Source organism: Henckelia pumila, chromosome 4 (genome assembly GCF_033568475.1).
Source record: "Henckelia pumila isolate YLH828 chromosome 4, ASM3356847v2, whole genome shotgun sequence".
Taxonomy (NCBI): domain Eukaryota; kingdom Viridiplantae; phylum Streptophyta; class Magnoliopsida; order Lamiales; family Gesneriaceae; genus Henckelia; species Henckelia pumila.
In genome coordinates, this window is record NC_133123.1 from 231,272,933 (window position 1) to 231,298,152 (window position 25,220).

Below are 25,220 nucleotides of genomic sequence, written 5' to 3' on the forward strand. Positions count from 1 at the left end.
TTTTGAAAAAACAAATTTTCCAGAAAAACTCAAGACTGAATTCTTTGAAAAACTAAACTATTTGAGAATAGCCAAACCATCTGCAGGATCTTGGTTACAAACTTGTGACACACAAAGCATATCAAGAGCAAGAACACTGCAGGGTGCTCCAGCGCATGAAGTCGCAAGATTCTTTTCAAATGGATTATTAAGTGGATTAGAAGTCAGTCCCAACAATCAAGAGATAGAACTATTTCCATATCAACTGAGAAATAGTATCATCCAGTTCAAGAAAGCAGTCTTCAAAGACGATCCAGTATTAACATTGAGAAAATGACAAATTCTATCAACCGGTGATATACATCCAATGTCGAAGAAATAAAGACAAGTTCTTATTTGAAGGATCAAATGAAGAGAAACCAGTAATGGATATCTCAACACATCCTGAGATAAGAATAAAGACATTGATTGATATGATCTCAAAGACGGGAAAGATTGATGGAAATTCAAAGGTTAAAATAAATTTTGCAACTAGTAAAATTTTATTAACCACTGGACACAAGGAGACAATCAAAAAGAAAGAACAAGACATGTTAGCTCAATTCGAAGCTCCAATCTATGAAACAAGAGTTGACATGACCAGAGAAACTCAACAAATGCTATGTCAAAGACTAAGAACAATGATTTTCACTCACAAATATGGACATTGCCAACCAATTCAGACAGAAGAAGCAGCTGTCAAAGAATACAAACCAATAAAAAAATGGTCCGAAGGTGCCAGTGATTCAGATAGTGACATAATGTAAAAAAAAATGAAATCGTGGACCACACCACATGTGAAAGGCATCCACTCATATGTAAAATGAGTTGTTTTTCATTATGTAGCGTCGGGTGGTCCCCCTCTTTTCCTTTATTTTAATTTTGTACGTGTTTTTCCACGCTTATAAAAGGAGATGTTTGTGTTGTAAATGAACAAGTGAAGTTTGAGTATCTCTCTCTCTTCTTAAGTTTCTTACAATCTGGTTCATACAAGACGTATGAAAACTATCAGAAACTAAGAAACATAAAAATCAAAAACAAAATTAAGCCTTATGACTAATAACTAAGCAAGCGGGGCGAAAGGAGTAAGAAGGCTGGAAGCTGATAATTGAAGATCTATGGTTAGAGTAAACCTGAAGATCTGAAAAGCAAGTACCATTCGATCACAAGATCTTTAAGGAAAAGCAAAGATTTGGCCTCTTTTCAAAACCAAGAATCAATCAATTAAGACAACCTTCCCGAACCTCATGCTGCCCTTAATTTAAAAATTATTCAAAACTCTATCATGCCTGAAATGACTCTGAAGCAAGAAGTACTCATATTAAATAAAAGTTTCGAGATCTGAGAAATAAAATTCAAAGCTAGAAAATACAGATCCACTCTACATTCAGATCTATAACAAAATGAATAAAATAAATCAACGATTATTCATTGTCGAAACTTATATAATTGTTTGATTTGGTGAACATAGTATAAAGGAAATATATAATGAAATTGATAATGAAAATAATAATTAAAGAAATATTCAAAATATATTAATCATGTCATCATCCTTTATAAGAAATGGAAGATTAATAATTAAAAACTGGTTTGAAAAAGAGGATGTTGGGATCGGTTCAGAGGGTAGAGGGGGGGTGAATACACTCTGAAACTTTTCTTCTTCTTCTTCAAGATGATCAAGTGAGGTTTAGTTCACTTAATCTGTTTTCTCAACTTCTAAAACGGTTTGAACAACTTAAATAGTGCGGAAATAGTTCAGAGGTTTTAGTGATGCAAAGTTTATAATGCAATGTATGAGCAGAATGTAAGATAAATAGCAGTAAAGACTAAGGCACGATTTATGGAAGTTCGAAGGCTTAATCCTTCTACGTCTCCCCTTCTTCCACTTAGGAAGGAATTCACTAGAAGACTTTGGTTATTACAACGTCTTGTAATACACCCACTTCAGACTTAGGACTTATCCAATGCCTAATCCGAAACTCCTAGATTTACACAGATAAGATTCTCAGTTCTTATCAGACTGGTGGAAGCTTTCAGAGTAGCTTCAATTCTCTTCAACAATGAGTATAGTTGAGTTGAGCTTCTCAAACTACAGAGCGGTCGAGAGGCTTGAAAACCCTAGGATGATCCTTGACGATCAGATATGTGAACTGTAGGCGAGGGTTTATTTGAGCAGCAAATGAATGATCTTGTAAGTGTGCTCAAGTATATCAGATGAGGACTTCTGATATTATTCAAGTGATTGAGTTGATTGAGATTTTTCTGAATTGCTTGTCTCTCTTTGTTGTCTACCCTTTTTTTTTTTTGTTTTTTTTCTTGAGCAATCTTCCCTTTATATAGGTCAATCATCAACGTCTTTATTTTGAACGTTCTGATGCTGCATTGAATGCACATTTAATGCTCATAAATGCATTGATGATTCTGCATGAAGATCGTACACTGCAGACAACTTCCAGGGTCCAAAACTGGAATAAACGGTCGAATGCTTTATCTGTAGTCATTCTGTGTTTTTGCCATTTTGGTGCAACCTGTTGTCTCGATTGCAGGAGTCAACATATCTTCTGACACGCCGGTTCTGCTTTTAATAAAAGATCTTGCAAAGAACATCTTGTCACAGGTACTTGTCTTGAGATATCCTGATAAGCAGTTGGCATTCTACCTGTAGAGATATTTGTCCTCTGCTGGTTTGAATAACCAGTCGATAAGCTTGTGACTTCAACCGGTCGAGAGACAAAGGCGGTTGACAAGCTTCCGGTAGATAGATTTATCCTCTGCTGGTTTTGATAGCCAGTCGATAGGCTTGTGACTTCAGCCGGTCGAGAGCAAAGGCGGTTGACAAGCTTCCGGTAGAAGTTGTAGTAGATTCCTGAAATACAATGGTTGGCAGCACATTCCTATACAATGAGTTGTTGTTTGTTATCACCAAAATATCGGATTCAACAATTTCCCCCTTTTTGGTGATGACAAAACTTAAGTGCTCCAAGAACAATATGAAAGCATTAAAATGAACTTCATTGAGAGAATGAATTTCATTAAGTACAATAAGCATTTTTATTACACCTACAGAAAAAAAAAGATGCAGCTGCGATAAGTAAAGAAGAGATAAGTTGTTCATCTTTTGAACCAACTGGCTCCTCCTGACCTATCGCCTTCTCTTCTTCTTCTGTCGGCTTCTTCTTTTCTTCTGGACTCTTCTTCACGTCTTCTTGACTCTGCTGCTCTACGTTGCTCTTCTTCCCCCTTTTTGGCATCACCTTGGTTGAGTCGAAGGATGACCTCAGTGAGTTGAGTGCCAAGGCAGGCTTGCATAGTGTCTATTTTTGCATCGATTTGAGCAAGTAGAGTGGCTTGCATAGTGTTCATCCGATCATTCAACTGCTTATGAAGGCGGTTTTCGGATCGGATAACTTGTTCGGAGACGGTAGAGAGCGTGTTGATTTGAGTGCGATGATGATTAGTGATCTCTGTGGACAGACGAGCAAGGTCTCGAGACACGGTCTCGAAATGCCGAATCATCGTCTGGCATGAATTATCGACCGATAAGGATGAGTTTGTTATGTCTTGAGAGAAGGACCTAACCGTTTGCATGAGCTCATGAAGCCGATTTATCAAGGTATGATCTAGAGCTGCGGCCATGGCTTCAATTAAAGAATCATCAGTCTGAAGCATTTGCCCTTCTGGGTCATTTCTTGGTGAAACCGGGCTAGACTCACGATGATGTGGTGCGGGTGAACTGGCTGGAGAGCTACCCGATGGACCTTCCAATAATGGTACAGTTGGAGATATAATAGTTTCGACTGCAGCCAATATGGTTGGTGGAGTACCAGGATCAGCACTTGGTTCATCCATAATGAGATCTTCCATAAACTTTTCAGTAGATGGAGACGGTTGAAGTGCTGGATCAGCATCAGTCACTTGCTGTTCTGGAGATGCAGGTGATACAATAGTGCTTGATATCTCCGTTGGGGGCACTGTTGCTTCACTACTGCAAGGAGCCTCTGTCACAGAGGTGACAGGTATCTCTTGTGCAACCACTTCTAAAACATCTTGTGAATGACCGGGAGAAGTGTGAGCGGTCGTCACTGGAGAGGAGTGAGCAATCACAACTGCTTCCGGTTGAGTAACTGCTTGGACTGCGGTTGAGGAGGGGTCGACCGATGAAGATGCTGCCACACTCGATCTTAGAGCAGATGATTGAAAGAGGTCAGCAGTGATGAGAACGGTCAGAATCCCATCTGAAGAAGGGAGAGCATAGACGTCTTCTTCACCCTGATCTTGAGTGAGAAAGGTTTTCATCATCACTTGTGCTTCCAGCACATAAGCTTGTAAACAGGCTGCTGAAGCTGGTGTTTTGACATTGTTGAGAGCTTGGAAGTGCTGAAGTAGTTGAGTGATTTGACGTAGACTATCCTGTAGTCCAGTCAAAATCACAAAGTCATCGGCAGCGGTAGGACTCTTGGATTTGAAATTCTTGACACGCTCATTAATTAGCAGAGATAGCAGGCTTCCTCGAAGCTTCAAGTCTATGAGATGTCTTCTTCCCAGAGCCTCCACGATGTCTTCAGTATCAGCAAATAGAAACATCTTCTGCTCAATGACGTTTAGAGATTTCCATTTAGGAAATATTTGAGCGAGTGTCAAGTGAGTGCGGGAGTGATGCCATCTGTCAAAACGTTGTAGATGACGCTTGACAGTACGGAGCACGTGAGAGATGATCACATTGAGTTCTATCGTAGCTGCTGGTTGAGCCTTGGGTGTGTAGATCATCACACCTTTCCCTTTGTCTTTGGGATCAGCTAGAGTGACCTCAGGAGCTGATGAGGCACCTTCCCGGATTATCACACCCTTTGTAGGACGAGGAGCAGTAGAAGCAACAACGGTAGTAGTCTCGACCGTTGGCAGGGTAGGAGCAAGTCCAGAAAGAGACTTTAGCTTCTTGTGCTGCCTCTTCTTCTCGCCTGCAGGCGTGGATGACACAGCTGCTTTGGAGACCGAAGGGGATGACTTGCTGAAAGCTTGAATCAGTGGAACATTCTCACGTGATTCATCTTCAGAGTCAGATTCGATGATCAATTGACGCTTGGCAGACTTTTTGGTATGGACTGGTTTGGCCACGACCGGAACCGTTGAAAGCGGTTGAGGGATAGCAATAACCTTTGCGGTTGAGGGCAAGGTGTCGACCGCAGTCTCTTTCTTGTTCAGGAATTTGAGAATCGTAGACTTGTTGAGCCATTTGGTGGGATGCAGAGGCTCAGTCTTGGAAAAGTCCACTCCAAGGACGCCCAAGATGTGGCAGATTTGCAAAGCAAATCCCTCGGATTGCCCTTTTCCCCTGATCATTTCACATAGAATATTGAACAGAATTTCTGACCAGTTTATGTTGATCTTGGAGGCAATACAAGCCATGTATTGAAATTTCTCCAGCGTCACCTTGTCGTAAGATCCAGCCTTGGCCAGAAGATTCTTGGCCACGATATTAGTCAGTAGCCTGAATGGAGCTTTGAGAGATGTCTTCTGGGCCGGCAGTTTGATCGGAGCATCAGTAGTTGAGAACTCCTTCAACCAATAAGAGCAGTTACCATCTGGAAGATCCGTGCATTTTGTCAAACCCCTGGAGGGCAGATCAAATGTGCTGGCGAAGAACTTCTGATTGAAGGAGTAGACCTCTGTCTTGATCAAGCATTTGATAGTCCCATGCTCGATTTGAGCGGTTGCGAAGAACTCCTTCAAAACAGGCAAATCGCAGATGGCGCTGCATTCCAGAAATTTCTTCAGTCCAGAGGCTTCAAGCATGGTGAAGACCTCAGATATTCCTGCGTTGTTTGCCTTAACAACGGAATCAAAGTTGATTGCGAGGCAAGTCTTCTGGATCGACATGATAGCTGTAGATAAGAACTCGAGCAGAGAGTAAGCAAAATCTAGAGAGTAATTCGATGATGCGTTTAATACAATATGAAAGCTTTTAGCAAAGGTGAAAGATTGATATACGAGTGTAAAGAAGTATATATAGGAACCTATGGGCCATAGGGTGACGTCATGAAAAGTATTTTTGAAATTCAAAAAGTTTTGAAGAGCATAATCACGGCGCCCAATTAATGTCATTTGGTTCAAAGCACCAAGCTGCTAGTACGAAGCCTGTCAGAGACTAGTTAAAGGCGGATGATATGTCAATATTTATGGCAACGTAACAGCTAATCTATTAATGTCATATTGACAATCATTCCCCCTAAACACATGCATACTAACTTAAATCTACTAAGCCAAGAATATTTCGAAAATATGAAAACTTAGCGTCCGGTAGAGGCTTGGTGAATATGTCTGCTGCTTGCTGATCGGTAGAGATGTATTCCAGCCTGATTTCCTTCTTTAAGACATGGTCTCGGATAAAGTGATGCCTGACATCAATGTGCTTTGTCCTAGAGTGCATCACTGGATTGTGAGTGATGGCTATGGCACTTGTATTGTCACAGTAGATTGGAGCTTCACTCGACCGAATCCCATAATCATTAAGCTGCTGTTGAATCCAGAGTATTTGAGCACAACAGCTGCCAGCAGCAAGGTATTCTGCTTCGGCGGTCGAGGTAGCAATTGATGTCTGCTTCTTACTTGACCACGAAATTAGTCTATCTCCAAGGAATTGACATGTGCCACTTGTACTTTTGCGATCAATTCTACAACCTGCATAATCTGCATCTGAATAGCCAATAAGATTGAGATTTGAATCTTTGGGATACCAAAGACCCACATTAGTAGTTCCTTTAATATATTTAAGTATTCGTTTGGTAGCAATGAAATGAGATTGCTTAGGTGCAGCTTGAAATCTAGCACATAAACAAACTGAATACATGATATCCGGTCGACTGGCAGTCAAATAGAGCAGTGAACCAATAAGGCCTCGATACATGGTTACCTCGACCGGAATTCCCCCTTCATCTTTATCAAGCTTAATTGATGTACTCATGGGGGTAGATGCAGTTGAGCATTGTTCCATTCCAAACTTCTTTACCAATTCATTGGCATACTTGGACTGATTGATGAATATTCCAGTTTCAAGTTGCTTCACTTGAAGTCCAAGAAAGAAGTTTAGCTCGCCCATCATGCTCATTTCAAACTTCTCCTTCATCAGTTTAGAGAACTTTGAGCACAACTTGGGGTTAGTTGACCCAAATATAATGTCATCAACATAAATTTGTACTAGTACCACATGATCACCTTTTACAAATTTAAACAGGGTCTTATCGACCGTTCCAATTTGGAAATCATATTCCAGTAAAAATTTTAGTAATGTGTCATACCAAGCACGCGGTGCTTGTTTTAATCCATAGAGAGCTTTGTCAAGTTTATAGATATATTGAGGATGAGTAGGATTGACAAAACCTGGTGGTTGTTCAACGTACACCTCTTCTTGAAGTAGACCATTGAGGAATGCAGACTTGACATCCATTTGATAAACTTTAAAGTCCTTGAAAGCTGCATAGGCAAGAAAGATGCGGATTGCTTCTAGTCTTGCAACTGGCGCAAAGGATTCCTCAAAGTCTATGCCTTCTTCTTGTCTGAATTCTTGAGCAACAAGTCGAGCTTTGTTACGCACAACAGTGCCATGTTCATCGAGCTTGTTACAAAACACCCATCTAGTTCCAATCACATTTTGATTTTTCGGTCGAGGAACTAGATGCCAAACATTGTTGCGGGTGAATTGATTCAACTCTTCTTGCATAGCTTCAATCCAGCTGGCATCTGATAGAGCTTCATCTATTTTCTTGGGCTCTACCTGAGATATGAAAGCTGCATGCAAGAATTCATTAATCATTTGACCACGTGTTTTTCGAGGAGCAGAAGGGTCACCTATGACCAACCCAGGTGGATGATCTTTGTTCCACCTAAAATAATTCCCTAAAGGGTTGTCATCAGTTGGTTGATGAACGTCCTCGTTTACTGGATCATCATTGGCTGGAGGATTGTTATCAACCGGTGGATCCACTTCTGGCCTTGTTTGATCACACCCGGTAGAGGGAACTGGATCATCCTTCTTTGGAGGATATAGATCACTGTCACTCTCTTCCTGTAGATTTGTGTTTTCCAGTCTATGACTCAGATCATTTATGCTCCCTTGAGTTTGTTCTGTACAAAGAGTAGATTCATCAAAAACAACATGAATGGTTTCCTCGACCGTTAGTGATCTTTGATTGAACACTCGATAAGCTCTGCTAACGGCTGAGTAACCAATAAAAGTTCCTTCGTCTGCTTTGGCATCGAAGGCTGTCAGATGGTTTTTGCCATTGTTGTGGATAAAGCATTTGCACCCAAAAATTTTGAAGTATGAAATATCAGGTTTTGTGCCATTCCAGATCTCATATGGAGTTTTGTTAAATCGTTTATTAATCATAGATCTGTTTTGAGTATAGCAAGCTGTGTTAACTGCTTCTACCCAAAGCCTTTGAGAAACATTTGAATCAGCAATCATAGTTCTGGCTGCTTCTTTTAAAGTACGGTTCCTTCTTTCAGCCACCCCATTTTGCTGTGGGGATCTAGCAGCTGACAACTCATGTTTGATTCCCTGATCATCTAGATAAGTCATAAGAGTGGTGTTTAAAAATTCAGTCCCTCTATCACTCCTGATTCTATCTATCACAGTAGATTGTTCATTTTGCAAGCGTTTAAAAAGCATAATCAGGTGAGGTGCAGTTTGATCTTTTGAAGAGAGAAAGATGACCCAAGTAAATCGAGAAAAGTCATCAATAACAACAAGAGCATATCTCATTCCCCCTATGCTTCTTACTGGTATAGGACCAAATAGGTCCATGTGAAGTAAGTCTAAACATTTGGAAGAAGACATACACCCTTTATTTTTAAAGGTTGCTCTCACCTGCTTTCCTAGTTGACAAGCAGGACAAACTTTGTCTTTTATAAAATCTCCTTTGGGCAGACCAGAAACCAAATCATGCTTCCTCAAGTTAAAAATGGACTTAAAATTTAGATGATTTAACCGCTTATGCCACAACCAATGTTTATCATGATGAGCAGTAAGACAAGTAGGTGAAGAAATATGTGAGCAAGACCAGTTTACCTTGTAGGTGTTTAGGTCTCGTACACCGGTCATAAGAGTCTCACCTTTGTCATTTTTTATGAGGCAAGTGTGTTTGTGAAACTCGACCGAATGATCATTGTCACATAGTTGACTAATACTTATCAAATTATAGCATAGTTTGTCAACAAGTAACACATCTTTAATAATGATGTTACCATGGATAATCTTACCCTTACCCACGGTTTTACCTTTGGAGTTGTCTCCAAAGCTGATCTTTGGTCCTTTGCACAACACCACTTCTGTTAGAAGTTCTGGATTCCCTGTCATGTGTCGTGAGCAACCGCTATCTAAATACCAGGTAGTGTCCTTGATAGAAGTGGTTTTCTCGCCCGTTTGGACTTTTAGTACCTGCAAAGAGTGAAGAACTTTTGGTACCCATATCTAGTAGGGTCCAGGTCGGATTAGCCCTTTCGGGACCCACACCTGGAACACCCTTACAGGTTTGCCCGTGTGTGTGTCCAGAAATCTGTGCGGTCGATAGGCAGTAAATGTGTGTGCTTGTGAGGTTGCTGTGTGCTGCTTGCCTTTTTGATTTTCATCAGTTAGCCTGTACCTCTTTTGAACTGGCCTGCAATTAAAGTACTGGTAAGGCTTCTCCTTTGACCATCTTTTCTTAGAGTAGTTAGACTCATTCCATGGCCTTTTGAAATTAGATTGGTTTCCCTTTCTTCTTTCATTAGGTTTTGGTTTGATCCAAGTTCCTCTTTGATTAGAGGTCTGGGGATCCACATATCCCAGCCCTCTATGCTTAGAGCTTCGTTCGTTAGATACTTTCTAATTTTTGTCAAAGCTGCACTTATCGTGTTCATATATCGTGCTGGACCTGACAAATCTTATTTTGTTAAGATTGCCTTTGTCCAGGCTTGACTGAATACAGGATTCCATAGACTGTTCATTTGTTCCAAACCCTAGACCGGTTTTATCATGTACCGGTCTTTGGATTTCTTGAATCTTGTCAATGGTTACAGAAGATTTATTCCAAGCCTTAATGGTTTCAAGTAGTTTTTTATTCTCAATCAAGGTAGCTTGGAATACTCTTTTCAAGGTGTCGTTCTCAGTATCCAGCAGACTTAGCTTGACCTTAAGACCATCAAGCTCTTTTTGCTGCATGCAGCTTGATTTGCTTGACTTATCTTTTAGGTCAGCTCTTTCTGCCTTTACTTCCTCGAACTCCTTGGATAATGCTTTGTATTCATTAGCCATTTCGTGTAAAGCAGTAACTAAATCACTGTGAGTAAATTCAGGTGAGCCAAAGTCAAATACCTCCTCAGCTTCTTCTTCGATGTCGGCCATAAGGCATTCCACTTTTTCATCATCGTTGTCATCTGAAGAGCTTCCGGTATTGGAGTTGTCAGAGTCAGACTCAGCCCACTTGCTTTTGCTTTCGTCTGCTACTAAAACCCTTTGGTCTCTTACTTTTCTAAACGTCCTTTTATCCTCCTTACCCCTTCTTCTTTCGGAGAATTGCTTCTGATCATTGTTCTTAGGCTTGGTGCAGTCTGCAATGAAGTGGCCTGACTTGCCACAGTTAAAACAAGTAGGATCATCCTTTGTATGGTCCGATTTATGATAATTTTTAAATTTAGAATTGTTTTTACGCATAAATCTACCAAATTTCTTGACAAAGAGTGTCATGGCTTCATTGCTGATTTGCTCAGCTGATCTCTTTGGAGCTTCCTCGACCGGTGGACATATCACGGTTGAGGTTAAGGCCTTGGTTGGTTGAGAAGTAGATGGTTCATCTTCTGTTCTCATGTTGAGCTCGAACTCGTAGGCTTTGAGATCTGCAAAGAGATCATGCAGTTCAACCTTGCTTAAGTCTTTTGACTCTCTCATGGCCACTGTCTTGATCTCCCATTCTTTGGGTAAAGCTCTCATAACCTTCACAGCAATTTCACGGTTAGTATAAGTTTTACCTAAAGCAATAAGATAACAGATGATACTACTGAACCGTTCATCAAATTCAGCCATGGTTTCCCCTGGCTTCATTTTGGCGTTGTCATATTTTTGAATGGCCAAAGTGAGCTTGTTTTCCTTTGTTTGGTCATTCCCTTCACATAGCTGAGTGAGCTTCTCCCAAATCTCCTTTGCTGTGGAACATGACTTGATTTTGCTGAACATATTCTTATCCAGTGTTTTGTATAGAATGTCCCGGGCCACATTGTCAAGATTGGCCTTCTTTTTGTCCTCAGTGGTCCACTCAGCTCTTGGTTTCTCAATCATTTGTCCTGCACCATCGGCTAGAGCTGGGTTGACCTTCATAATTTTGATAGGACCGTCTGTTATGACATATAGCATGTCATCATCTTGTGCTGCAAGATGTGTCTGCATGCGAATTTTCCAATCATCATACTCTTCTTTAGAAAACATAGGAATTCTGTTGAAAGAAGTCATGATTTTAAAACTTCAGATCAGCAGTTGAGAAAGGAACCCGCTCTGATACCACTTGTTGGGATCGGTTCAGAGGGTAGAGGGGGGGTGAATACACTCTGAAACTTTTCTTCTTCTTCTTCAAGATGATCAAGTGAGGTTTAGTTCACTTAATCTGTTTTCTCAACTTCTAAAACGGTTTGAACAACTTAAATAGTGCGGAAATAGTTCAGAGGTTTTAGTGATGCAAAGTTTATAATGCAATGTATGAGCAGAATGTAAGATAAATAGCAGTAAAGACTAAGGCACGATTTATGGAAGTTCGAAGGCTTAATCCTTCTACGTCTCCCCTTCTTCCACTTAGGAAGGAATTCACTAGAAGACTTTGGTTATTACAACGTCTTGTAATACACCCACTTCAGACTTAGGACTTATCCAATGCCTAATCCGAAACTCCTAGATTTACACAGATAAGATTCTCAGTTCTTATCAGACTGGTGGAAGCTTTCAGAGTAGCTTCAATTCTCTTCAACAATGAGTATAGTTGAGTTGAGCTTCTCAAACTGCAGAGCGGTCGAGAGGCTTGAAAACCCTAGGATGATCCTTGACGATCAGATATGTGAACTGTAGGCGAGGGTTTATTTGAGCAGCAAATGAATGATCTTGTAAGTGTGCTCAAGTATATCAGATGAGGACTTCTGATATTATTCAAGTGATTGAGTTGATTGAGATTTTTCTGAATTGCTTGTCTCTCTTTGTTGTCTACCCTTTTTTTTTTTGTTTTTTTTCTTGAGCAATCTTCCCTTTATATAGGTCAATCATCAACGTCTTTATTTTGAACGTTCTGATGCTGCATTGAATGCACATTTAATGCTCATAAATGCATTGATGATTCTGCATGAAGATCGTACACTGCAGACAACTTCCAGGGTCCAAAACTGGAATAAACGGTCGAATGCTTTATCTGTAGTCATTCTGTGTTTTTGCCATTTTGGTGCAACCTGTTGTCTCGATTGCAGGAGTCAACATATCTTCTGACACGCCGGTTCTGCTTTTAATAAAAGATCTTGCAAAGAACATCTTGTCACAGGTACTTGTCTTGAGATATCCTGATAAGCAGTTGGCATTCTACCTGTAGAGATATTTGTCCTCTGCTGGTTTGAATAACCAGTCGATAAGCTTGTGACTTCAACCGGTCGAGAGACAAAGGCGGTTGACAAGCTTCCGGTAGATAGATTTATCCTCTGCTGGTTTTGATAGCCAGTCGATAGGCTTGTGACTTCAGCCGGTCGAGAGCAAAGGCGGTTGACAAGCTTCCGGTAGAAGTTGTAGTAGATTCCTGAAATACAATGGTTGGCAGCACATTCCTATACAATGAGTTGTTGTTTGTTATCACCAAAATATCGGATTCAACAGAGGATGATCATGAATATGATACTTTTCATGAATATCATATAAATAATTTTGATTTAACCATATTCAAATCAGTTTATCAACTAAGAATTGTAATAATAATGAATGAATGGAACCAAATTGGAATTAAATCATTTATCTGTTACAAATGAATCAGATCTATAAACCGAAGTTCAGATCTATAAACCGAAGTTCCGCAACCTGGTATCAGAGCAGGTTTAAAACAGATTAATAATGCCTGGATTAACCTTAGACATTGAGATTAAAAACTTATTTGATAAAATAATCTTACTAAAAGATTTACGTCAAATAAATCAATTATGGAATAGAATAAAAGATCTCCAAACCTTTTATTTCAAAAATCATAAAAAAAAAACATTTTTCAATCAACTGGAAAATGATAATTAAAATTTCTAAAAATGAAGAAATTGATGACATAACAATATGTCATGTATAAAAATAATCTTTGTTATCGAAACTCGATCAACAAAAATAAAATAGTAAAAATAACAGTTTTTACTAAATGGAAAATGTATGAGAATACGAAAACAAATATCTTTAATTTATATTCTCAAAATATAAATTTTGATATTGAAAATTGTGAAAACAATCTGAAACATCTCAAAAATTGTCAATCTTCAATTGATAATTTCGAAGATGTTCAGAATCTACTAGAACAAATAGATTCAACAAAAGAGCTTTTAATAGCTCTAAGAAAATTAAGAAGTTCTATCATCTGTTAGAATGACGAAAGTAACAATTCCAAATTAAAACAGTCAGATTGATGAATCTGAAGAAAATCAAGGTATAATTTGAGTATTATATTTAATCAAAGTAAGTTTGCTGAAATACAGAAAACAGGATTTTCTAATTCAAAAACTAATTTAATAGATCAACCGGGAATATTAAGTAAGATTTCAAATTTTATTAATCCCAGAAAGAATCTAATTTATTATTCGATTCGTACAAAGAACGATCATCTAAAATAAATAACGAACTAATGTCTATTACTCTAAAGTTATTAACAACTCAAGATATTGAGACCATCATGACAAAAACCAGTGAAAAAGAACGATCTGAACTGAAATATGTTCACATCGGAGGAATTGAAATAATTGTATCAGCCCACTACCGAAAAGGAATAGATACACCAATTGAAATAACAGTTCGTGACAAAAGAATACGTAATTTTGAGGATTCCATCCTTGGAAAAATTGAAGGAAACTTATGTTACAAAAAGATGAAATTTTGTATTTATCCACAATACAATATATCTCTTTTTGATAAAAACATAAATGATGTTTTAACACTAGATTATTACTTTTATAGAAATAATCTTATATTAACAGGAAACCATTCAATCAATATAAACTATGTTTGTCGGTTTAGCAATAAGTAATAATTCTCAAACAGGAATAATTTCAACAAAACCAACTATTTCTGTTGAAAGAATGTTTGAAAATATTACAAGAATTGAACACCCTCGAAAGACATTTATTGAAGAAATAAATCCCTATAAAAGATGGAGTTCATATGACCTCCAAATCACAAAACATTCTGTACCAAGAAGATCATTATCATTTGCTAGAAATGATGAAGGTATTCTTGAGAAAATTGGAACCATGAAACAAAATATTCTTAAAATTAAACAAGCTATTGTTAATGAGTCAACCTCATCGTAATGACGTCCTTAATAAAATTAGAAAAAGATCTAGGAGATTTAGAAAATAACATTAATAAGATAAATCTAACAATACAAGAATTAGAGAAAAAATTCAAAGAATATATTGATTTAGCTACGACTAGATTAATAATAGAACAAAAAAAACATAGCAAAGAAATATTAAGCTATCTTAAGGAAGTTTTTCCAAAGGATAAAGGAAAAGGGAAAATAGAGGAAGAACCATTCAAAATTGAATCATGGTATAGAAATCCTCTCATTTATGGAAAAACTAAGTATGGAGATGTTTAGTGAAACTGATCAATCTGATTATGAACAAATAGGAATAAATACAGAAGAATTATATCATTTTCATCAGGAATCAGAATAATATAGAGATATGGATATTTCAGATTCAGAATCAGAAGATGATTCTAGACCACAATTAACTCTACGAATGAATGTAGGAAGCAGTGGTGGTGGAACCAAAACTGAAAACTTTGAGTATAACAGAGATCAATATTCTGGAACCTATAAAGATGTTAGAGATATACTTAGAGAATCAAAAACGTCAGGATTTGTAAAACAAAACATACTAGATCTAGGATGTTCTACTGCAAAAGAAAGAAAATCAAAGATAGATCATTGGGCAAATGAACTATCTGTACAAATTCAATTAACATCATTATTAGACAAAAGTGAGAATATCCAAATATTAACTCATGGAATGATAAAAATGACACTGGTAGGAGCAGTAAGAACTTGGGCTGAAAACCTAGTAATTACTAATCTACCACAAGAAATGGCAGGACATCAATATTTTGAACTATTCGTTGATGCTTTGTATCAAGAATTTTTAGGAGTTTCAAATAATGATGCTAATTTAGTAGCCAAAAACATAGAACAAAATAGAGCAATTTTTATCTTAAATAATATTAAATTATGCAATTTATGTTATCTAGAAGAATTTATTTGTGATTATGAAACAAATTATTATCAGTTATTAGATGCTGATAAAAAAAACATTATAAATTAAGTATCTTTAATAAGATACCTAATGTACCAATAAACAGTAAAGACGAATTTCTAGCCAGCTCATATGCTAAAACCTTAGGAGGAGTTATTAAATTTATCAAAGATCTAATAACATAAAGATGACATGAAGTAACATTAAATAAAAGAATTTTCAAATCTTACAGACAAAACAATAAACTTTGCTGTGACAAAATGGAATTCACAGTAAAAGAATATAATTGTAAAACAAACACGCCACACAAATATTTAAAACGACAAAAACAGAATAAACCTAATAAACCTTATAAATCATTTAATAGGAAATTTATTCCTTATAAGAAAAAGAAATTTAAAAATAATTTCTTCAAAAAACCTTATAGAAGAAAATTTTATAAAAAGTTTGATAACAAAAAACAATCTTGCCCGAAAGAAAAAGAAAAGAATTGCACATGTTGGTTGTGCAATGAGGAAGGACATTAGGCAAATGAATGTCCAAAACGAAATGAAAAGAAAAACAAAGTTAAACTTTTAGAAGAACTATATACTCTTGGATTTTATCCCGTAGAAACAATTGAATTTTCATCAAATGATGCAAATATTTATTATCTTGATGAATCAAGCGAATCAGATTTAGAATCCGATTCAACATTTGATGACTCAAGCTTAAAAATTGATTTAAAATAATCAATAGGTAATTGACAAAGCTTAAACCAATTCAAGGCTATTTCCCAAAATAAAATTTTGGAAGGGCTATTATTTTAAGGGCAACTTGTAGATAACTCCCTAAATCATACATAACTTTCAATTTACTCCCTATATTTTTCTTTCCAAAAATGCCCTTGTCGTTATTTTAATTATTATTATTTCTTAAATTATCAAATGTGGAATCGGATTCAAAATCTGATTCACTTAATTCATCAAGATAATAAATATTTTCATCGTCGGATGAAAATTCAATTGTTTCTACGGGATAGAATCCAATAGTATATATTTCTTCAAGAAGTTTAATTTTATTTTTCTTTTCGTTTCATTTTGGACATTCATTCGCATAATGTCCTTCTTCGTTGCACAATCAACATGTGCAATTCTTTCCTTTACCCTTTGGGCAAGGTGGTTTTTTATTATCAAACTTTTTATAAAATTTTCTTTTATAAGGTTTTCTGAAGAAATTCTTTTTAAATTTCTTTTTCTTATAGGGAATAAATTTCTTATTAAAAGATTTATAAGGTTTATTAAATTTATTCTGTTTCTGTCGTTTTAAATATTTGTGTGACATGTTTGTTTTGCAACCGTATTCTTTTACTGTGTATTTCATTTTGTCACAACAAAGTTTATTGTTTTGTTTGTAGGATTTAGAGATTCTTTTATTTAGTGTTACTTCATGACATTTCTTTGTTATTATGTCTTTGATGAATTTAATAGCTCCTCCTAAAGTTTTAGCATAAGGACTAGTTAAGAATTCATCTTTACTGTGTATAGGTATATTAGGTATCTTATTAAAGATACTTAGTTTATAATATTCCTTTTTATCAGCATCTATTAATTGATAATAGTTTGTTTCATAATCACAAATAAATTCTTCTAAGTAACATAAATTGCATAATTTAATATTATTTAATATAAAAATTGCTCTATTTTGTTCTATATTCTTAGTTACCAAATTAGCATCATTATTAGAAACTCCTAAAAATTCTTGGTACAAGGCATCAACAAATAGTTCGAAATATCGATGTCCTGTCATTCCTTGTGGTAGATTAGTAATTACTAGTTTTCAGCCCAAGTTCTTACTGCTCCTACCAGTGTCATTTTTATCATCCCATGAATTAAAACTTGAATATTCTCACTTTTGTCTAATAATGGTGTTAATTGAATTTGTACTGATAGTTCATTTGCCCAATGATCTATCTTTGATTTTCTTTCTTTGGTTGTTGAACAACCTAAATCTAAGATATTCTATTTCACAAATCCTGATGTTTTTGATTCTCTAAGAATATCTCTAACATCTTTATAAGATACAGAGTATTGGTCTCTGTTATATTTAAATTCTTCATCAGCTCTTCCACCACTACCTTCTACATTCATTCGTAGATTTAATCGTGGTCTAGAATCATCTTCAGATTCTGATTCTGAAATATCCATATCTCTGTATTGTTCTGAGTCCTGATGTGAATGATATAATTCTTCTGTATTTACTCCTATATGTTTAAAATCAGATGAGTCGGTTTCACTAAACATCTACATACTTATGTTTGCCATAACTAAGGGGATTTCTATACCATGATTCAATTTTGAATGGTGGTTCTTCTTCCATTTTTTTTTTCTTTATCTATTGGAAGAACTTCTTTAAGATAGTTTAATATTTCATTACTATGTCTTTTTTGTTCAATTATTAATCTAGTCGTTGCTAAATCAATATATTCTTCTAAATTTCTTTCTCCAGTATAAGCTTTTAAACATGCTCCCCAGTATTCATCTGAAGCGTCTGTTTCAATTATTATTATATCTTTATTTGAAGAAAAATATAATTCAGGAAGATTACTAATTATTTTCTTTTTAATAGTGTCTATGTAATTAGTATCTTCTTTTGACCATTTCTACTTATAGTCCTGTTTAAGTTTTACCTGAAGAGGTTTTCTGATTTCTGCAAGTTTCTTAATGTAATTTCCAGAATAAGTTAATAATCCTAAAAATCTTCTTAATTGATCTTTATCCTTGATTTCACTAGGAAAATCATGAATTTTCTTAAGTATATGCGGTTGTAAACAATGTTTTTCATCTTCTATTTGTAATCCTAAATAATTTATTTTTGTTTTGAATAATTGTGCTTTCTTTTCAGAAAGTATAATTCCATCTTTATGACAAATATCTAAAACTGTCATAAGATCTTTATAATGTTGATCTAATGTTTTTGAATAAATTAATATGTCATCTATATAAACACAACAAAAATCTATATATGATTTAAAAGATTCATCCATATATCTTTGAAAGATACCTGGTGCTTGTTTAAGTCCGAAAGGTAATACAGTTCATTGATACTGTCCTTTTGGACAACTGAATGTTGTAAGTAATTGTGTTTGTGGTTCTAGTTGAATTTGCCAGAATCCTGATTTACAATCTAAACTGGAAAAATATTTCATTTCTCCTATATAAGATAGTAAATCATTCTTATTTGGGATATAATATCCATCCATAATTGTTGCTTTATTCATCTTTCGATAATCAATTACCATTCTTTTCTTATCAGTATCTTTCTTACTGACATAAAAGGCCGGTGAAGAGTGTGGACTTTTACTAGGGATGATTATCTTAAGTTTTAATAATTCTTGAACTTTTTTTCAAATATTTTTACATCATCCATGTTACATTTTTTTGGTGCTTCACGGATTGTGATATTAAGGTCTTTGAGTTTTATTGAAGCAATGAATTGTTTTCTTTTCTTAATTTTGTCCTGAGGATTTTCAGAACAAATATCATGAAATTTCCTCATGATTTCTTTTTCAGGATTAATCGTTAAAATATTTTCTATTTTTAGTTCTATTGGATTTGTATTTCGTTTATGAAAATTCTTTGTAAATCCTTCATTTCCTACGCGAAATGCTGTTCGTATTTTGGGAATGTAAATCATTGATGATCCTTTGTTTAAAGTTATGTGATCTTCAAATTGTGTAAAGGGAAGATATTCTCTTAAAAAGTTATTTCCTATTATAATGTCCATTTCTGATTCTATTTGATATATAATGGGTATTACAAATTTTGTTTCTTCTATTTCTATTTTTAATTTTTTTGCTACTGTATTAAGCATGATTATTGATTCATCTCCTATTCGAACTTTTAATCCTTTATCATATTTCTTCCAATAATGATTTGGAAGTATATGATTGCTTTCTAAACACATACTTGCTCATGTATCAACATAAGCATATATATGATATGGTTTATGTTCTTTGATTTTAATTTGAATTTTTATATATATACTATTTGGATTAGTTTTGTTTTTATTATCCATTCTTCATTTTTTTTAAGAGATAAAGGTAAAATTGGTATTTAGAAACAAAAGTTTCTTTCTCTAGGGAGTTGAAAGTAAGTTTTATTCATGTAAAGATTTATAAATAAGTTATAAAGTGGTTTAGAAAATGATTGGTAATTAACCTTATTTTAAATAAAACTTAATTTGAGGCTATTATTTTAAATGGCCCCAGAAGCTCAGCCTTCCGTCAAGAGTGCTCCCCGCACGCCGACGCTGCGTTGAGAGTGCAGTTCACGCGCTCCCGCAGATCTCCATAGCCAGAAGCTCAACCAGCTCAAAATCGAATTCCATGGAAGAAGACCCATTTTCCAATTCGGATGATCCATCCGACTTCCATCGAGATCCGGATTCTTTGTTCTTCGACAGAGATCGCCACATTTGCTTTCTTGAGATGATGTATCAGCTGCTGCCTGCGCCCTACCAAGATCAAGACATCAATCGCCTCACTCTCGCATACTTTGTTGTTTCTGGTCTTCACATTCTCCGCGCCATCGATCGAGTATGCATCACCTTCCCCAACTATTTATTTCCCGTGATTCGAACGTTCTCTGATTCTATTTCATCATTGTGATGTCACTTTGAAATAATGGGGGACGCAAGAATTTCTGGGTTTTTTAGATATTGGAAGGAAAACTTCCTCGATGTTAGACAGGCTGAAAGCGTAGGCACTTATGAGCTTAGGTGATACTTTAGACTTTTAAATTTAGAATTTTTTTTATGATAGTCTTGGTCAGCTATATGAGTTAAAATAGCTATTTCTGAAATGAATTTTCTATGATTTGTTTTTTTTTTTTTTTTGCCTCTTAGGTTGATAAAGAAGTGGTTATAGATTGGGTTTTGTCTCTACAAGCTCTTCCAAAGAATGCGGGAAATTTGGAAAAGGGTAAGGCCATTACTTTTTCTTCCTCTTTTATAAGATTAAGGTTTTAGTTCAGAAGGTGAATTATGCTTACATGGAAATATGTACGATCACAGGACAATTTTACGGGTTTCATGGTTCCAGAAGCTCTCAATTTCAATCAAATAGTAATCGGCCATCAGAGCAGGTTATATGGATCCTGATTGGAAAAAGAAATGCCTAAAATTTTTAGTTTTGTTTTTGCAGTTTTTAACTGTTTTCGTGCATGCTCTCCAACTTTTCAGACGCAAATTCTGAATGGCAGTCACCTGGCAAGCACATACTGTGCGCTCGCCATATTGAAGATTGTTGGTTATAATTTGTCACTTATTGACTCTGAATCTTTATTGAAATCAATGAAAAACCTTCAACAGCCTGATGGATGGTACTATTATTCATGTTTACTCTTTCTTAAATCTTTTCAGTATCTCTCTCTGGTTTTTTTTTTTGTTGGTGGTGTATTTTATTAAAACTTTCTTTGGTTTTTGAAACCAATATCTCTCCTTTTTTGTTTTTCCAAAAGTTTTGCAATCCGAAATGTACATATGGTAGATCAGCCTAATGATAATATCTTGCATCACATATTCTGTCCTGATTTGTAGATTCAAGGTTGTTTGCATATATGGTTCATGAATTTTTCAGCGGTTGGGCATTTTGTTTTATATATTTTTTTTACTATTTCAAATATGTAATTAATCAATCATCTAACTTTAAGCAAAAGGTTGGTTGCATTAGGATATTATTCAGTATACAAAAAGTATGTGTGCACCTGTATAGGAAGAATGTGAGTCCGAAATTACCTATTTACCGTATTCTATGACAAGCGTAGGGTGAAAAAGCCATTTGGTGTTGAAAATACTGACTTACTGGGTTTCCTCGAGCATGCCTGTGAAGCGATTAAATCATTATTCTGTGAATCATAGTGAGAAGAAATCATGACTGGATATAAGCATTTCCCCATGTATCTGATCTTTCACTTTTTTTTATTTCTGATAAAGCTAAAAAAATGTTTGCGTAAATGTTATTCTCTTGATTTCTCGCCTATCACTTTCTTAGTGTTGCCTGAATGGTTGTCAGTCTATAATTTTGCGTGTGTTTAAGATTTGACTCGATGAACTAAAGTACCACCTCTCATGTGTGCCAGTTATATGCCCATTCATACTGGAGCCGAGAAAGATCTTAGATTTGTGTTTTGTGCAGGTATAGAAATAAATTTCTATTATTTTTCCAAGTTTCATTTCTATTGTTTGGAAATCAATACATTAGTTAATGTATCAGCGGCCATTTGTTCCATGTTGAAGAATTGGAGTGGCATGGATCGGGAAAAGGCTAAGGAGTATATTTTGAGCTGTCAGGTATATGAGCAAATTTTTTATAGCCCGCTATTTCTGTGTACCATATTTGATGACGACTGCAACTTTCTTTGCAAAGTCTTTGCATTTGTCTATATTTCGTGAACTTTATATTACCTACTGTATTTTATCTTTGATTATTTCGTTACTTTGCAGTCATATGATGGTGGTTTTGGACTCATTCCTGGTTCTGAATCACATGGTAAGTTGACAGAACTTTTTACTAAGTTGGTCAGTATAATTCTTGGGGAGTTCCTTTAGAGATTCTCTACTTTTTTGCCTTGGTCTTTGGTCTATTTATTTGTTTACGGGTCCTTATCCGGTTATCCCTTACTGCTGAGTGAGTCTTAGATGCTTATCACTGACTACGCTGCAGGAACTTGTTCTTTAGTGAGTGCGTTCACAATATTAATTTGTGATGTTTTACCAGCTTTTGTAGTTAGCATATCAATGAAGTATGCAGTATAAAACCCCACATCTTCCTTCTAAACAATGATGTTAAGGAAGTCTAACTCGACATTTCAAATCAGTTTAGCCAAACCATTGTTCTGCGTTTTTAATGATTCAATCTCCTAACTGAGGGTTAGGAGAGAAACATATGTTTTTTTAACACTACCCATGACTATTATTGCACAACGTAATGGACTCTTGATACTTTGCATGCATCCTAAACTTTGTATCAAGTAAATGCAATCAGCTCAATCCAGTACGTATCTATGCCAAGTCGCATCGCATGAAAGTTAATTCTTTGTTCATTTGTGCTTTGTGCCTGATTATTTCATCTAGTTATGTTCATTTTGTGGTTTTGTCACCTATCTTGACAATTAAAACCTAAGAACTAGCTCAAGTATTTCCTTCATCTGATGTAGAAATTTATTAATCCAATGTGGAACTCGTGTGGTGGAGAAGTAGAGATTCTGGAGACAATGCAACATTAGTGTAATGTCGGGAGAATATATTTCTTTCTTCAACCCAAAACTTACTGCAGAGTGAAAACTTTGTCAATCGTACTGTTAGGATCTAAATCTCCTAACACACTCAATTCTGCAAATAACAACTTAGGAAGGAAAGGCAGATTTACTAATAAGAAATATGAAATATAATCTGAGAAATATCCAGCCAAGGATCAAATCCTTTTACAAATAGAATGCATCCAATCTCCTTGCCCCTAGCGTAAGCTAGTAAGAACCCTAGCACAAGCTAGTAAGAACAAAATACAATAAACGTGAATCCCTCCAACTAACTATCTCCTCTCTGTTTATTCCTTCTGATGAATCTTACTATAAGGGCTTGGGCCTCTTTTGGGCCTGCTTGGTCTATTGGGCCTAACACGTACCCTTTTCTTTTTGCTGGGATCAGTACACATCTTATGTTTACTGGATCTGTATTGTAGTATCTAATTTTTCTTTGTTAGGCTCCTGTTTCTATTTTAGTTTACAGACTGTTTGTTCAAGAAATATGCACAGTCATTTGAAGTGTATGCCTGTGTTCTTGACTATATGCTAATTGCCTGAAAGATCATACAAAACTCAAATTCGAGTCTCCTCATTATTGCAGCAAAGTATTTTAACGCATTTGACACTGGTTATTTTAATATTTCATAGTAGGTTATACTGTGGTATTTCTATGAATGGTTGCTTCTTGCAAATTTCGTTACGCTCATGGATGAAATTTGATTTAGTGTCACAGGAGGTGCCACATACTGTGCCGTTGCATCTCTTCAACTGATGGGATTCATAGAAGAAGGGCTGATGTCTACAAATTCCACCTGTCACAATGTCAATGTGCCACTGCTTTTGAATTGGAGCTTGCAGGTTGGTGTTATGATCTATTTTATGTAAGATATCAATTTAGTTGGAAGGGAAAAAATTTGAAAAGCACACAACATTCCCACAACAATCAGCTTGTAAATCACAGAAGGTCAAGGAAGAACAAGAAATATTTTATATGTATTCTTAACTGAAATTCGACGCTGTATTTGTATCGGTTCACCCATGATTGGTTAATATCTTACCAGCTTGGCGTATGACTAATGTTAATTCTGTTTTTGGAACCATATAACCATTTCTGATTAATCAAGTAGCATAATCTATGTTTCTTAGTTGTGCTACCTAAAGAACATTCTAAGTCTTTTTTCACCTAACAATTTCCTTGTGATTTATCCTTTTCTCTATTCTACCATGGTTTACCGTTTTGCTCTATTCTACTATGGTTCGCCGTTTTGCATTGTTTTGAGGATCTGTTCTTGGTCATGTTATAGAGGCAGGCACTAGATGGTGGCTTTCAAGGTAGAATCAACAAACCAGCTGATACATGCTATGCCTTTTGGTGTGTTTCCTTTAACTTTTTGGTTTATTCGACTGCTTTGTTCTCGATAACTTTACCATACCATTTATCTCTGCAGGGTTGGAGGAGTTCTAAGGATCTTAGGTGCAGATAAGTTCATTAACGAAAATGCGTTACGGGAATTTTTATTGACTTGTCAATCTGAGGTGCTTGCAGATCTCCTTTTGTGAATTATATTTGTTCTCTCTGCATTAGAGTGTTGTTCCGGTTCGAATGTGCATGATCTTATGGATTTGTTTCAACTTAATTTTCTTCAGAATCATGCTTGTCCCATTTGGTAACACAGGATGGTTAGAACATATAAAATGTTATAGCAGCTCTCAGTTCTTTATTATTAGCGATGAAACAGAAGAGAAAATTTGTTCAACCTTCTCTCCGCACTTTTTATTTCACGTTTTATAGCTTGTTTATAGGGGTAAAATATTACTCTTAATTATTTTCCTTTGCCAGTATGGTGGTTTCAGCAAATTCCCTAGGTTGCTGCCGGATCTGTACCATTCTTATTATGGGTTTTGTGCATTTAGTCTGCTAAAGGAATCTGGCCTCAACTCCTTGTGTGTTGAACTGGGTATATCGGATATTGCTGCAATTGGACTCTGAGATTTCCGCCCGGTTCTTCTGATTCGTTTTCGGCCAGTTACTCAAAATATACCTAGGATTTGACATTAAAGGTTAAATGAGTTTGTAGTTGATCCAACTTAAGATATAATGCCAAATTTTGTGGTTTTAGATATGAGTTTATTGTTATGTCATCTCACTCCTTCAAGCTGCTCCTTTCAGTTCTATTCTCCTGATGGGAGATGAGCTTTATGAAGTGTTGCAAGCTTTTTGTACTTCACATATTTGAACTAGCGATTTAGTTTATGTTGTATCGGGAGAGTTACTCTGTCAAGTGTGCACCCTACCTCGTAGGAGCATGTAGGGCTCAATGGTCGAGGTAAATGGAAAATATGTCTAACATTGTGACTTGGATCTATGTAATGCTCTATATTCTCTACTGATATCAGAGCTTTTGATCTCTTCGCTATGTT

At 35.8% G+C, this 25,220-nt stretch overlaps 1 protein-coding gene across 1 annotated transcript; it reads left to right on the plus strand.

The window, feature by feature from the left end:
• The first annotated feature begins 19,769 nt into the window (after window positions 1-19,769).
• LOC140863942 (geranylgeranyl transferase type-1 subunit beta) lies at window positions 19,770-25,220 on the plus strand. The gene is made up of 11 exons (XM_073267749.1): window positions 19,770-20,092; window positions 20,401-20,476; window positions 20,569-20,639; window positions 20,737-20,876; window positions 21,636-21,691; window positions 21,770-21,846; window positions 22,000-22,045; window positions 23,533-23,657; window positions 24,104-24,171; window positions 24,248-24,335; window positions 24,640-25,220. The coding sequence occupies exons 1-11, from the start codon at window positions 19,883-19,885 to the stop codon at window positions 24,787-24,789; spliced, it is 1,107 nt and encodes a 368-aa protein (XP_073123850.1). The 5' UTR covers window positions 19,770-19,882; the 3' UTR covers window positions 24,790-25,220.

Excerpts from the sequence above, each read along its gene's own strand:
- LOC140863942 (XM_073267749.1), top strand. The coding sequence starts at position 19,883 with ATGGAAGAAGACCCATTTTCCAATTCGGATGATCCATCCGACTTCCAT. Across the intron at positions 20,477-20,568 it reads TGCGGGAAATTTGGAAAAGG|GACAATTTTACGGGTTTCAT; the intron begins GTAAGGCCATTA and ends GTACGATCACAG. Across the intron at positions 24,172-24,247 it reads GATACATGCTATGCCTTTTG|GGTTGGAGGAGTTCTAAGGA; the intron begins GTGTGTTTCCTT and ends TTATCTCTGCAG.